The sequence below is a fragment of the Ictidomys tridecemlineatus genome, chromosome 5 (genome assembly GCF_052094955.1).
Source record: "Ictidomys tridecemlineatus isolate mIctTri1 chromosome 5, mIctTri1.hap1, whole genome shotgun sequence".
NCBI lineage: Eukaryota > Metazoa > Chordata > Mammalia > Rodentia > Sciuridae > Ictidomys > Ictidomys tridecemlineatus.
The window spans coordinates 175489216-175503514 of NC_135481.1; the positions used below are offsets into that span (position 1 = coordinate 175489216).

General features: G+C 45.9%; 1 protein-coding gene across 3 annotated transcripts in view; it reads left to right on the forward strand.

Annotated features, from left to right (window-relative positions):
* The first annotated feature begins 2681 nt into the window (after positions 1-2681).
* The window catches only part of Hm13 (histocompatibility minor 13), a 43715-nt gene continuing 32097 nt past the window's right edge, over positions 2682-14299 (forward strand). For 2 of the 3 annotated variants that reach the window (XR_013439625.1, XM_078051576.1), the window contains exons 1-2: positions 2682-2992; positions 11627-11725. Coding sequence is in view for 2 of the 3 variants with exons in the window: in XM_078051576.1 (XP_077907702.1) it covers positions 2810-2992; positions 11627-11725 (282 nt within the window). In the remaining variant the exon portion in view is untranslated. The remainder of the gene's footprint in view (positions 2993-11626; positions 11726-14299) is intronic. The other variant, XM_005320574.5, reaches the window with a different exon arrangement.

Here is a 14299-nt window from a genome sequence, read left to right on the forward strand (position 1 = left end):
ATCTGTACTGATTATCAAGTTACTGCCTCAACTTAATGGCTCAGTTCTAAGTGCCCTCTTTTTTGCCTGCTCGGTAATAATCCATCTAAGCTCTGTAAATATTTCCCTTTGGCAGCTGACTGTGTTGAGCCTTTTAAGTAGTGTATCTTCCCTTCCGAGTTCCAGGCTGGCTTGCTGTCAGGTCCCCGAGGGCAACTTTCTTCTCCACTGCTTGGCCCAAGGTTTCTCCAGTGGCAGGTCTCTTCGGGCGGCAGGTTTCTCCAGTTTTTCCTCCACCTGCTTTCACCACATTCTCTTAGGTAGAGCAGCAGTAGCATAATCAGAGGCCTCAGGAATTTCCTATTTGTGTCAATTTGTTTTGAAAATCAAAAGAGCCGGGCATGGTGGCGCACGCCTGCAATCTCGGAAGGCTGAGGCAGGAGACTCAAGAGTTTGAAGCCAGAATTGGCAATTTAGCAAGCACTTTATAGAGACCCTGTCCCAGAATTAAAACATTTAAAAAGGGCTGAAGATGTAGCTCAGCAGTAAAGCACCCCTGAGTTGAACCCCCAGTACCAAAAAAGAAAAAGAAAAAGAATTAAAATTATATGTTTGTTCATTCATTCAGCAAGTGCCCACTAAAGCCAGGCATGATTTCAGGTGCTGGAAATTCATCAATGGATGCTAGAGACCTGGTGTCTGTCTGCCTCCATGGAGCATAAAATCAAGCAGAGAAAATAGATATTAAATAATTACCAAATAAAAGTAAGGATGTTGTGCTAGTCGGCTTTATAGCACTCTAACAAAATCCCTCAGGAAATCAACTTAGAAGAGCAAGTTTACTTTGACTCACAGTTTCCGTGTTTCCAACCACATCAGCTGGCTCTAATGCTTTTAGGGATGAGAAGAAGCAGAAACATCTCCGAAGACAGGTGTGGCAGAGGAAAGCTGCTCGCCTCGTGGTAGCCAGGAAGAATGGGGGAGAAGAGGAGGAGATGTAGTTTACCCCCAAGGAACCAGTCCTTTCAATAAGGTCCCACCTCCTACAGTCTTCACCACCTCCAATAGGCCATCCAGCTCCAAATCCACCCGTGGATTGAGCCATTGTTGGGATCAGAGTGCTAGGATCCACTCACTTCCCAAAGCCCTATATTGGAAACTAGCTGTACTGGGAACTAAGCCTTCAATACATGAGACTTTAGGGGACATTCCAGATCCAAAAATATATAATTTCCTTGCATGACACCCTAGACTATCTTCACATTTCTCTTAGAATAAAATCCATGCCAGTCAACCAGGCCCAGTGCACCATGATGCACACTGGCCAATCTGACCTTGTTGTCACCATTGGCTCTCTTTCCCCTTTCCTCCAAATATCATTTGGTTCCTCTAACTCATAGCGCCTTTCCTCACCTGAGGACCCTCATACGCATCTTTACATTGGCCGGCTCCACCTTTCCCCTTTAGGTGTCAAATCTCCTTTGAGCACCAACCTAAGATGGTGTCCTTGTGTTACTCACTGCACAGGTCCATGTTTATCTCATGAATAGCCCTACAGTTCCTAGAGTTAGGCAAAGCACTACCTGTGTGCTAGATACGCGATACTGATTTGTTAATTAAAAGGATCAGCAAATTGCTTGTAAATGCACAGGAAGGTTCTAGAATGATACACAAGAGACTATTAAGGCCGATTGCCTTCAGGAAGGTAAGGCAGAAACCTAAAAAAGGGAAGGAGTCTTTCTTATCTTTGTGTACTTTTGAATTTTCACTTTGTGCATATATTTTCTATTTTAAGAACCACTATTAAAAATAACTTAAGTAATTTCTTCTAATTGTGATAAGAGCCATGATGCTTGAAACTATATAGGCTTATAAACTATAAAGGGATTATTATTTCCTAGCACATGGTAGGTACTTAATACATTGGAAAGCCCTACCCACTCTCATTTTTACTTTATTTTTCTCCAGATTATTTATCTGCATTTACATGCTACCGTACATAATTATACACGGCATCTTTGTTTATTTATTTACTTGGTACCAGGTATTGAACCCAGAGGGTCTTAACCACCAAGCCCCATCCACAGCACCTTTTTATATTTTATTTAGAGACAGGGTGCCGCTAGGTTACTGAGGCTGACTTTGAACTCGCAAATCCTCCTACCTCAGCCTCCCAAACCGCTGGGATTACAGGCGTGGGCCTCACCCAGCTCCATCTTCAAAGGTTATATTTCAGAATTTCTATTTTATTTATTTCACTTCTTCTCTTCCTAACCCCCCCCACACACACACACTTCACTAAAATGCAAGATTCATGATAATATGGACGAGCTTTTGCCTGTATTGTTCCCATCAGTGTCTCCAGATCCTAGCCATTTCGTAGGACCCAATAAATAATTAAGAAATGAATAAACAACGGAATATTGGATGCATGCACACATAAATAAACAAGTTTTTTAGTTGGAGACTAAGGTTTGTTGAGAACAGAACAGTGTGGGATTGAAGAAATCCACTGGAACTAGGAAATGAGTGCTCAGGTCTCTCTCAGGATGGACGAGGACTGCAGTGGTCCAGCGTTCCCTTCCCCGCCGCCAGCAGGTTGCTCAGCAACCGGCCCCTGCGCCGGCCGCCGCCGCTAGAGGGCAAGCGGGCGGGGAGACGAGGGCGCGCGCGCGTGGGCGTCGGGGCGCGCGCGGCGCCGAACGACGAGGGGGCACGTCACTTCCTGTTTCTTTAGGGGAACGTGGCTTTCCCCGCAGCGCCCGTCCCTCCGTGTGCGTTCCTGCTGCAGCGGCCGGAGCTGGAGTGAGAGCCCGAGCGCAGCCTCGCCATGGACTCGGCCCTCAGCGACCCGCACAACGGCAGCGCCGAGTCAGGCGGCCCGGCCAACGGCACGGCGCGGCCGCCCTCCACGCCCGAGGGCATCGCGCTGGCCTACGGCAGCCTCCTGCTCATGGCGCTGCTGCCCATCTTCTTCGGCGCCCTGCGCTCGGTGCGCTGTGCCCGCGGCAAGGTAGGTTCGGCAGCTAATCCGGGCCTTCCCACCCTCAGGGCTGGCATGGACCCTTCCCATCCGACCCTTTCTTGGAGGAACTCCTCGCCGGGGTCACTAACCGGCCCTAGGGTTTATCACCACCGTCCCCTCCACCCGCGCCCACATTCCGGGGCTGGCCTTTGGCGGCGTCCTCGGATCTGGGCACCGACCCTCTACCCAACCTTCCTCAGAGGGGAGCTGATTTCTCCCCCTGCTTATATCCTGACACATCCCTCTCTGTCTGCATCATGCGGCAGCCATGGTCAGCCGACCCTCACACCGCCGCTCTGGCGCTGATTGTTCGCTCTGGGCCCAGCCCCACCTTCTGCTGTCGCTGGTCAGCAGCAACATATACTCATCCCAGCTGGAACAGTCACCCCATCCAGGATTCTGGGTCAACCCCAATCTGTACCTAATGAGTAATGTTCCTGAGAATTGAGTGGTATCATCTCTAGTCATCCCTCTATCAGGAGCCCTGCCTTACCCACCCCAGGGCTAATTCTAGCATCCAGACCCATATCTAGGCTCTGTCTCCTGTCTCACTGAAATCATATCATGTGGGCACTTACATGAAGCTCTCCTATCAGGCCCTAGCCCCTGCCATGAAAAAAATGAACCCAGGAAATAGCTCCATTTTAGCATCTAGACTATTGCTTTACTTTCTGGAACCAGTTCCAGCCAGCTCTTCAGACCTGGCACCTTGGTGCCTCTACTTTTTAACCAGGCTTAGACCACTTCTTTTGTTGGCTTCCTCTAACTACCACTCAAATTTGTCTTTAGCTAAAACCCAGTCCTTCACTCTGTTCCCACCCAGCCCCTGACCCTACCTCAAAGCATCCTTTCTCCCTGTCTCCTCTAAGACAGTCCCTCCATCCAGTTGGGCCTACCTGCTGAGGAACTGAGCCAGTCCCCATCCTTGGCCTTCCTTAATATTTGTCCCATTGGATACCCAAGAGGACTCTAGCACTTTCCTTCTCCTTCCTTCCTCTCTCCCACCCTCCCCACCCCCACTTCTTCCCTATATTAAGCCCGCTCTAGTCCCTGGAACCAATGGCTTCTGACTTCCTGGCACCCTCTCTCCTCCTTAACAGCCTCTTAATCTACAAGCATCCCCACTGCTCCTCCCCCACCAGACCTGAAGATGGACCCAAGCGGAAGCAGGCCCACAAAGGAGCTGCCACTTTTGAAACTGCTCCGTCTCAGGTTCTCAAAACACTGCCCAATTTAAGCAGTGACTGAAGGCTGGCGCCTTTTTTTTTCCCAAGAACAGAGAACCCACCACTGGCTCTCTGTGGTCAGATGCAAAGGAGAACTGTTAGGGCTTGGGTTGAGAGGCTCAGTGTGACCCTGTTTTTCTTTCTATTCTGCTTTGCTAAGCAGAGTTCAGGTGGCCTTATCCTCAATACCAGGCCTGTTAGCAAACCTTGGTACAGAGAGGAGTTCAGAAATAGACCAAGACAAAGGACCCAAAGGGCAGTGTGGCAAGAGGTTGAGCAGCTTAATCTGAGTAGCTCCCAGACTGTCTGAACACTTCTCCTTAGCACCTTCTGCACAGGGATCGCTCTTCTCTTCCAAAAACACCTCCAGGAAACAGTGTTTCCCGAACTTCTGCTATTGTCTACAGTGGAGGGATGCTGCAGGGATGTGTAGGTCAGAGCAGTGTCACCAAGGAGTTCAGGAGTGTGGATGAGGGAAGGATAACTAGTTCTGTGACGGTAATACCAGCAACCGCAGGGTTTGCAGAGAAAGAGAAAGGCTGTGCACACATGTCTGGAGCAGGGCATGGAGGCTTTGTGTGGAGGGAGGCCCAAGCATTGATGGAGAGGTAGAATTCCAGCCAGGAGAGGGCATTCTAGCAGAGGAAAGTGAGAGGTAGGAAGCCTGGAAGAGACAAAGCAGTTACAGAAGCACAGAAGGTCTGGTGTGGCGGGAGCAGAGAGTGTGGATTAAAGTGCTTTTGTCTAATTGCCTCTCCGAAACATCTCCTGCAGGGCTGGAAAACTATGAAATTTACAAATGGGGCCTGACCATTCACTGATGGCCTCTCCCTCCAATAACCAGGATGCTCTAAAGTTATAAAATCTTTACCCACTTCAATACTAGAGACCTCAGTGTGGCAGGTAGAGCTAGTTTTATTCCTACTGTACAGAAAAATAAATCAAGGGTCAAAAGAATGACTTGTTAAGATCATTATACCACATAGGGGCAGAACCAGGCGTGCCTTGTCTCAGATCAGGACACTATCTTTGGATACAGGTGCCTCTAAAGTCTTACACAAGTAGCATTTTGGCCTGGGGAAAGTCACTTTTTCACCCTGCATCATTTCCTTGGTCATTTGGCAAGGAGAGAGAAGAGTTAGTGTGGGGGCCCAAGAGTTTTGGGTTTCCACTCATGTTAGATCATAAAGCCACCTGAGAAAGGGCATATGAAGACAGACTTGCCCTGGGGTCTATGTGTCCAGGGCACACTGTGAAATCCCAGGAAGAAGGTGGAGATGCAGGAGTACTGTGAAGAAGTGGCCTACAAGGGTCTGTGACGGTAATACCAGCAATTGCAGGGTTTGCAGAGAAGGGCTGTGCACGCCCCTGTCCAAGATCTGTGTTCCCAAGGGGAACAAATTCTGTCCAAGCAGCTGGTTCAGCAGCTTTGGCCTGTAGAACAAAGCAGCCCCTCAACTAACAGGACAAGGCATCTGCACTGAACCAGGTCCCAGGAGTGCTGAGCCTTCCTCACAGACCTCAGTCACCAGTAATGCACAGGTGTGTGCTGAGTCAACTAGATTGAGCCCTTGTGTGTCTCCTAGGGGAGGCTGCAGTTGACTTTACTGGAGTAGGTGAGAATTCAGTAGACAGAGCAGGGACAATGAAAAGTGTGACCTGAGGCCAGGAGAGGGACATGGATGCCAAGACAAGATACCCAGGGAACATAGCCTTTCTGAGGATCAGAATCCCAAGGCAGTGCTTAAACTTGGTAGTGACAAAAATAACTATAAACTTGTTTTAAAAAAAAAAAAAAACCCTCAAGCAGAACAGAAACATAATGGAAAAGACTCCTCAGTACTATTCCTTGGAGGTAGCCCACTTAGCTGTTTGGAATGTAACCTTTCAGAGCATTTTTTATTTATTTATTTATTTATTTATTTATGGTGCTAGGGAAGGAAACTAAGGCCTTGCACTACCACTAAGTAGTAAGTACTACTTGCTAAGTACATGCACTACCACTAAGCTACCTCCCCAGCCCACCTCTAAGAACTTTCTCTGTGTATATTCAAACTTAAGTATGTGCTTGTGTATATATATATTCATGGTAGATTTATTTTTATAACAACGGCATTATAAGTATTGCTTTGCAATTTGATTTTTTTTCCTTTATCAGTATATATTAGTCATTTTTCTACATCAGATCTACCTCATCCTTTCATGTTAGGAAGGGCAGATAATGCTTGTCCCTGGTACAAAATTTAGAAGGTATCCAGAGGTGCACAATGAGTTTCCCTCCACCCCAGCTGCCCAATTTTCCTCCCCAGAAGCAGCCCCTGTCACCTGTTTTAAATATCCTTCCAGGCAGACTATACAGTAAGTAAGCATGTGTCCCCATTTAGTTATGTAACTGTTATATTTTATTATGTGTGCAGTCTTTTCTGTACCTTGCTTTCTTCATTGAATATATTTTGGAGATCTAATCATGTCAGTATGTTATGGTCATGTTCTCTCTCTTTTTTTTTTGCTGCTGTTATTATTATTGTTTTTGTTGTTGTGCTGGGGATTGAACCCTGGAACACTTTACCACTGAGCTGCATCCCAGACCTTTTTATTTTCTATTTGAGACAGGGTCTCAAATCTGAGTTGAGAGGCTGAGTTGCTGAGGCTAGCCTTGAATTTACAATCCTGCCTCAGCCTCAAGTTGCTGGGATTGCAGGCGTGCACCACCACATCCAGTTTCATGTTCTTCTTTTTTAACAGCTGTGGTGTACCACCTGCACCTCACATTTTGTTTAGAGCACTGGTCTCAAAGGGTAGTCCCTGGACCTGCAGCACCAGCATCACCTGGGATCTTGTGAGAAATAAGATTCAGAATTAGAAACTCAAGGTGGGCCCAACAGGGGGTGTTTTAACAGAGCTTCCCCCCCACCCCATGATTCTGATACACACCCAAATTGGAGAACATTGGCTTAGGAGGCCTGTGGTCATTTAGGTTGTTTGAGTCTTTGGTTGTTACAAACCCTGCTGAAATTAATAACTTTATATATTTATTATTTCCCATTATTAGCCAGACCTTATCTCAAAATGAAACTTTAAAGGGGGCTGGAATGTAGCTCAGGGGTAGAGTACCCCTGAGTTCAATCCTTTGTACCACAAGAAGAAAGGGCAGAAAGGATTAGCTAATTCTTACCTTCAGCATTCTGTTCCTTAGGAATGTCACAGGCTTCCTGAGCATCTTCTTATCACAACTTTCCAGCAGGCTTTTCCAGATAGGAAAGAGAGAGGTCGTCTAGTAAATGGTAGCCAAGAGCCTGGGTTCTGGAAACAGACCACCACAGTTTGAATCCTGCTGCCTGCCATCTGTGTTACACTGAGCAAATTTTCCTCACTTGTAAAATGTACCTGTTTTGTGATGATGAGGTCATGTAAAACACCAAGAACACCACTTGGCACACCGAAAGTTCTCAATAAACGTTATCCTTATTAGTAATATTGCTGGTCAGCTTTGATGTCTCCCATTCTGACTCACCATTGCAGCATGAGATATTTATAACAGTCACCCACAGAGGAGACCAGATTTCTCTGATAGGTGGAGCATCTGCACAACCTTAGTTTGTCATCAAATAACGTTAAGCCTCTTCCTCTCCAGGTATTGGCAGAATTGGAGGGAATCTGTGAAGATGAGCCTTAACAATGGTTTATAGGTGAAGTTACAAAAGCCCTTGTGTACTTCCCAGCCCTGGGCCTCTGTATATGCAGGTCTCTGCTTGATAAGTGCTTCATTTCCTTGTGCACAAAGCAAACTCCTCAACTCAGTCAGTTCTACTGCATACCTGACTCTGTACCTGGCTTTCAAGCTGCATCTGCTCTGGCACCACTGACACTCCTTTATTTCCCTATATACTCATGATTCCCTCGTCCATAAAAGTGATATGAATAGTGTATACAGCTCGGGGCTGGGGTTGTAGCTCATTGCCAGAGCACTTGCCTTGCATGAGTGAGGCACTCAGTTCAATCCTCAGCACCACGTAAAAATACATAAATAAAGATATTGTGTCCATCCACAACTAAAAAAAAAAATTAAAAAAAATAGTGTATACTCAAGTACTTCCTGTGCAGAAATGGGAATCCTCACAACTCATTTTACAACTGAGGAATTGAGGCTCTGAGTGAGAAAAATCACCTTCCAAGGTCCCACAGCTGGAAAGGAGTGCAATTGGAGTCCCGGTGGGACTTCTGACCTCAGCCCTCCTTTAACCACTTTGCACTCATATCATGAATCACATCACACATCAGTATACGTTTTGTTTTGTTTTATGTCACTGTACTGTTTACCTATCAAGGTCTTGGCCTGTCTTCCTGGGAACTCCGAGGTCAGGAGCTGTCTGGTTTATTTTGTACCTACTCTGCTGTCACACAGGAATCGTATTCAATTTGTGGAGGTACACAGAGAGGCTGAGGCATTTGCCCAAGTCCCACCACAAACTGCTGCCAAAAAAAAAACAGAAATTAAGCCAGGTATGGTGTGTCTCATGCATGTAATCCCAGCTGCTCTGGAGCTGAAGCAGCAGGACCACAAATTCAAGGCCAGCCAGGGCAACCTAGAGATTCTGCCTAAAAATAAAATAAAAGGGATGGGCGTGGTGACACATGCCTATAATCCCAGCAATTTGGGAGGCTGAGGCAATAGGATTGCAAGTTCAAGGCCAGCCTCAGCAAATTAGTGAAGCCCAAAGGACTTGGTGAGACCCTCTCTCAAAATAAAACATAAAAAAAGACCCTGGAATGTGGCTCAATGATTAAGCAACCCTGGGTTTAATCCCCAGTACCAAAAAAAAAACTAAAATAAAAGGATTTAGAGTGTAACTCATTGGTGAAACACTTGCCTAGCATATGTAAAGCCCTGGGCTCAATCCCCAGTACCACCAAAAACTAGGAAAGAAAGAAATTTAAAAAAAAAAAAAAAAACAGCCTGGTAGAAAAGAGGGAAGGAAGGAAACTGGGCCTCTTGGTAATGGTATTGCTCACCCTCCCCACCCCCATCTCCTGGCGAAGCTGCTGGAGAGTGATTCACACAGAGCTCCCGGCTCCAGAGGGGAGGGCCTGCTGCCCAGCCTACACACAGCAGTTTGCAAAGGGGCTCCTCACTCACCTCTCCCTAGTAATCACAGCTTCCTGTGATCACAGTACTTTACAGTTTGCCCACCTCTTTGGCATTACACATCTCATTTGGTTTAAGCCTCTTTGCTCTTTTTTGAAGTAAGTTAAGAGGGTGTCCTCCTGTTTGACAGATGAGCAAGTTGGTACACAGAATGCAGATGACTTGCTTCAGTCACCAGCAACCGATTAACAGCCAGGAATACTTTGGATGTACTTCATAGGCATCATTTTGCTGGTATGAGAGTTTCATCTGTAAAAAAAAAAAAATTCTCAGAAGTATATTTGCTTGATCAAAGGGTCCGCGCATTTGTGGTTTGGTTTTGACATGTGTTGCCAAGTCATCTGTACAGAAGACCAAAAGTGTGGATTTTTTTCCATTATGAGGAAAAATGGAATGTCAGTGTACTTCAATTTCAGGTTCTCTTATTGAGAGTGAGAGGTGAGAGCTGGGCATAGTGATGCACACCTGTAACCCCAGCAGCTCTGGAGGCTGAAGCAGGAGAATCTCAAGTTCAAGAGTGAAGGGCTGGGAATGTAGCTCAGTGGTAGAGAGCTTTCCTAGCATGTGAGTGGTCCTAGGTTTGATCCCTAGCACTTCAGGGGGTGGAAAAAAGTGAAAAATGAACTTTTTTTTCCCTAAGACTAAAAAGTCATTTGTAGTTCCTGTCTGTCAATCTTTTTATTTCCTTGGGCATGTGCAAATTATGATTTGACATATTCTGCCAGATTGCCCTCCCCAAAAGACTGGATAGGTTTGTACTCAAGCCAATCATGCAACACACCGCTGTTTCCCTCCCTCTCCTAGTGATGGTTTCCTGGGCTGCTACCCTGTACTCCCATCTCATTCCCCTTCTGCAGTCTTCCACCTTGGGGCAGAAGAACCTCCTTGAGCCAGAATCCCCCTCCAGTAGCTCCCCTCTCATATTGTGTTTTTTTTTTAAACGTGTGTGTGTATGTATATATATATATTTTTAGTTACAGATGAACACAATATCTCTTTTGTTTACATATTTTTATGTGGTGCTGAGGATCGAACCCAGTGCCTCACATATGCAAAGCAAGCTCTCTGCCACTGAGCCACAAACCCAGCCCTCCTGTTGGTTTTTAAGAGCCAGCACTGAGCCAAACTCTTGGCAAGATTCCACAGCTGAATGGCATCCCTTCTCCCAGGAATGCTGGTGCCTTCTTCACGAGATGGACATGGTAACAGTGGAATATTGAACACTGTGACGAGCCTGTGGCTGCTATGGAAAGAATTTCACCTCGGCATGGGTGTCTCTTTTGCCTTTACTAGGATTTTGGTGGTTATGATATGAAATAGTTGGGAATTGGCTTATCCCAGTGGGGGAATCTGGAAGGGCTTCATGGCAGCAAGTGTTTGCTGGGCCTTTGAGGACGGTGAGGAAAAGTCTTTTGGCATTAATTCTATAAAGCTAATTTAAATCCTATGTTACAATGTTACTCCACTGTCAGTTTGATTGCATTAAGTTCTTTTTCATGTAAATATCATTCAACGGTCCCATTGCCTACATCACGTTCTTGCCAACAGTAGCATCTGCCGTTTATAAATGTAATAGTGTTTTGTTTTGTTTTTAACCATATTCAGTTCTCCCAGTGGTTCATTTTTTGGGTGTCCCCCCACCCCACCTTTGTGGTGCTGGGGATTGAACCCAGGGCCTCCTGCACGCTAAGCAAGCGCTGTATCCCCAGCCCTGTTTCCTTTTTTTTTCTCTCCTTTTTTTTTTTTTAACCAGAGTCCCATCTATTTATTTATTTTTTGAGAGAGAGAGAGAGAATTTTTAATATTTATTTTTTAGTTCTCGGCGGACACAACATCTTTGTTGGTATGTGGTGCTGAGGATCGAACCTGGGCCGCACGCATGCCAGGCGAGCGCGCTACAGCTTGAGCCACATCCCCAGCCCCTTTTCTCTCTCTTCTAACCCCCTACCCCTTCTCAGTTGTCACATGCTTTAACTGCCTCTACCATGGCTCTTCTCAGACATGCCACACATGCCCTGAGTTCTTCTGGATAGTCTTCACCACAATCCAGATATCCTCAATGGGAAAATGAGGGGATCAAATTATCTTGCTCAGGGGGAGTCAGGCAGCCTCCCTGGCAGCAGGACTAGCATAAGCAAAAGCCTTGAGGCACCAGATGAGTTGTTGGAACACCGAATCCCATCAGCAGCCAGCCACAGAGGACAGACAGACCAGAGCCCCACTCAGCGCTGCCTCTCTTCTCTCCTTCAGAATGCCTCGGACATGCCTGAAACCATCACCAGCCGGGATGCTGCCCGCTTCCCCATCATCGCTAGCTGCACACTCTTGGGGCTCTACCTCTTTTTCAAAGTAAGTTGTTTGCCACTTGTGATGTCATTTGGTTTAAATAACTTTATTTTCTTTTGTTTTATTTTTCTCATCACAGGAGCCATGCATGTTTGATTCTAGAAAATAAAGAGCAGGGAGAAATTAAAGATTTACGTGTAGACCCACTACCCAGAGACAGCTATTGTCCATGTTTGGGACCTTTCCTGCCAGTCTATTTCTTTTCTCCATGTAGTTTTTTTGTTCTGTTTCATGATACCAATTTGGTTTTATTGTACTGTATGTGTTGGGCTGGGGTATAGCTTGTGTCTCTGACATTACCTCTACCATACTAATCGCCTTTTTTTTTTTTTAATTTATCGAGGTTTATTTTCCCAATAAAAGTTACACAGGCTCAGTGTTGCAAACCTGGAATACACAGAAAAGTAAAAAGGGGGAAACAGCAATCATCCAAAACCCCACTTCCAGAGACAGTCACAGTTTCCCTTTGGAGGTGTGTCCTTCCGCGTTCTTCCCGTGCATGGTTTCTCCATGGCTGTGACCACGTGGTGTATTCAGTCTGTAGCTGCTTTTCTCACCTCACATTGATAACATCATGAGCATTTTCTCATGTTACTGCAAACTCTCCTTGAAACTTTTTTTTTTAAAAATATATATATATAATTGAACTATTTTCTGGGGCTGGAGGTGGGCTTACTGGTAGAGTGCTTGCCTAGCATGCCCAAGGCCTAGGTTTGTTTTATCCTCAGCACCTTAAAGAAAAAAAGAATTTCAGACTAAGGGAAGAAAATACAAATGAGCCATAATCCTCTCCTCAATATTAGTTTATTGTGGCTCTGTTATGCATAGATCTAGGATTATATTTTTAGTATATTTATCAAATCTACAGCTCTCACCATGAAAGTATTTTTATATCAACACAGTCCAATCTACCTGATTCTTTTTAAGCTGCCCGTGGTTCTGTTATATGATATACCCCTGAGGATGTGTGTCCACTATTAGAATATCAAAGTAGTGCTGCTATGAACGTCTTCCTGCACATATTTTGGCATGAAGTATTTGGCACATACACAAATTTTCTTCAAGTATGTCTGCAGTATTCCCAGGTCAAGCAGAGGCTTGTTTTATAATTAGGTAGTACCAAAATTGCCCTCCAAAGGGGCAGTTTTCCATTCCTACTGGCAGTTACAAGTGTGCTAGCTTCCCTGTGCTGTCCACTGTGTTAGGTAGCATCCACGTTTTTGGGTTTTGCTCTTCTGTAAATGAAGCAAATGCCTAATTTTTCATGCCTGTTTCCTGTTGCATCACTATCTCATTGTTCAATCATAACTACTGTTTTTAACGGTTTCAGAATATGCCTACAGGCAGATACATCACAGTTGACTTACAGTACCCCCGTCACTTCAAACAGAAAATGTCATTCTGATTTTTACTCTGAAAAATAAGGATATACCAAAGAGCATTGGCTATTTGCTGATCCCCCCCACCCCTTTTTTTTCCCTGGACCTCAGGTGAATATCTTATCAAATGCCTTGGTTCACGGCATACCACCCTCAGGTGCCCCATCTTGTTTGTTCCCCTACTTCACCCCTAATGTCCGCCTCCATTTCCCACCTTCATCTCCGTCTCCACCAGAAGTGCCTGCTCTAGTGTGTCTAGTGTGTGGTGTGTTTGTGTCTGAGTGAGTTGAGCTGCTTTAAGTAGAGCTGTGCAGTGTGTCTCCCTCTGCTTCCTTTCCTCTCCCTCTGCCTCAGAGATCTCTGTGGCTCTGGGCACAGCGGGCCTGTTGCTTCTGACTTTGCTTTTGGCAGATTTCTCAAGTCTCTGTTGTGCTCAGTGCAGGAAGACACCAAGTCCCTTGCCTCAAGACCGCCTAATATATTTAGGATTTAGGATTCTTTCCTTAGGCTAGATCCCTCCAAAAAGGAGTATCTGACAGCAGAGGGTGTGAACCATTTTTTAAGGCAGGACTGCCTTTGCTCAGCCTACCCTCCTCTCTGGGCGGGAAGCTCCCTTTCACAGTCCCACCTCTACCCCCTGCCTCTGCAGTGTCCACGGGGAGATTTCTGAAAGGCAGTTGCGGACAGGGCAGCCACCAGGCTCCTCAGGAATCTCAACCTGATAGCTAGTTGGCTGGTTGGTTTAACAGCAGAAGCACCTACCACAGGGCTCTTACTCCACTTCTTCCTCTGACTTCTCGTTGCTGTACTGGCATTTGAAACTGCATTAGACATTCTTAGAATTTTTCCTGAAATGACAGCATCCCCATAGTCAAGCTCAAAGCATCCTGTCCAGGTGACCAGGTGTAGTTAAGGCTGGTCTCTGTCACTACTTCTCACTCCAGCCCTCCCCCCTGACCTTGATGTCGAGATATTCAGACATACCAGTGAAATCCCCTCCAGTCTTTTGTTTGTGTGCTCTGCCTTGACCCCATAAAGGCACTTGCCCAAGAGTCTCCCTCTCTCCAATCTCTGAGTGTAGTAGATCCTTTCATTTCATATGCCTTTCTGAAGGACTTACTGCCTGGTTTAGAATGTTCCCTCTTGTCCTCAACTGTGTGATAAATGGGGAACTCCCCCTTGCAGAGTCTTTAAGGAT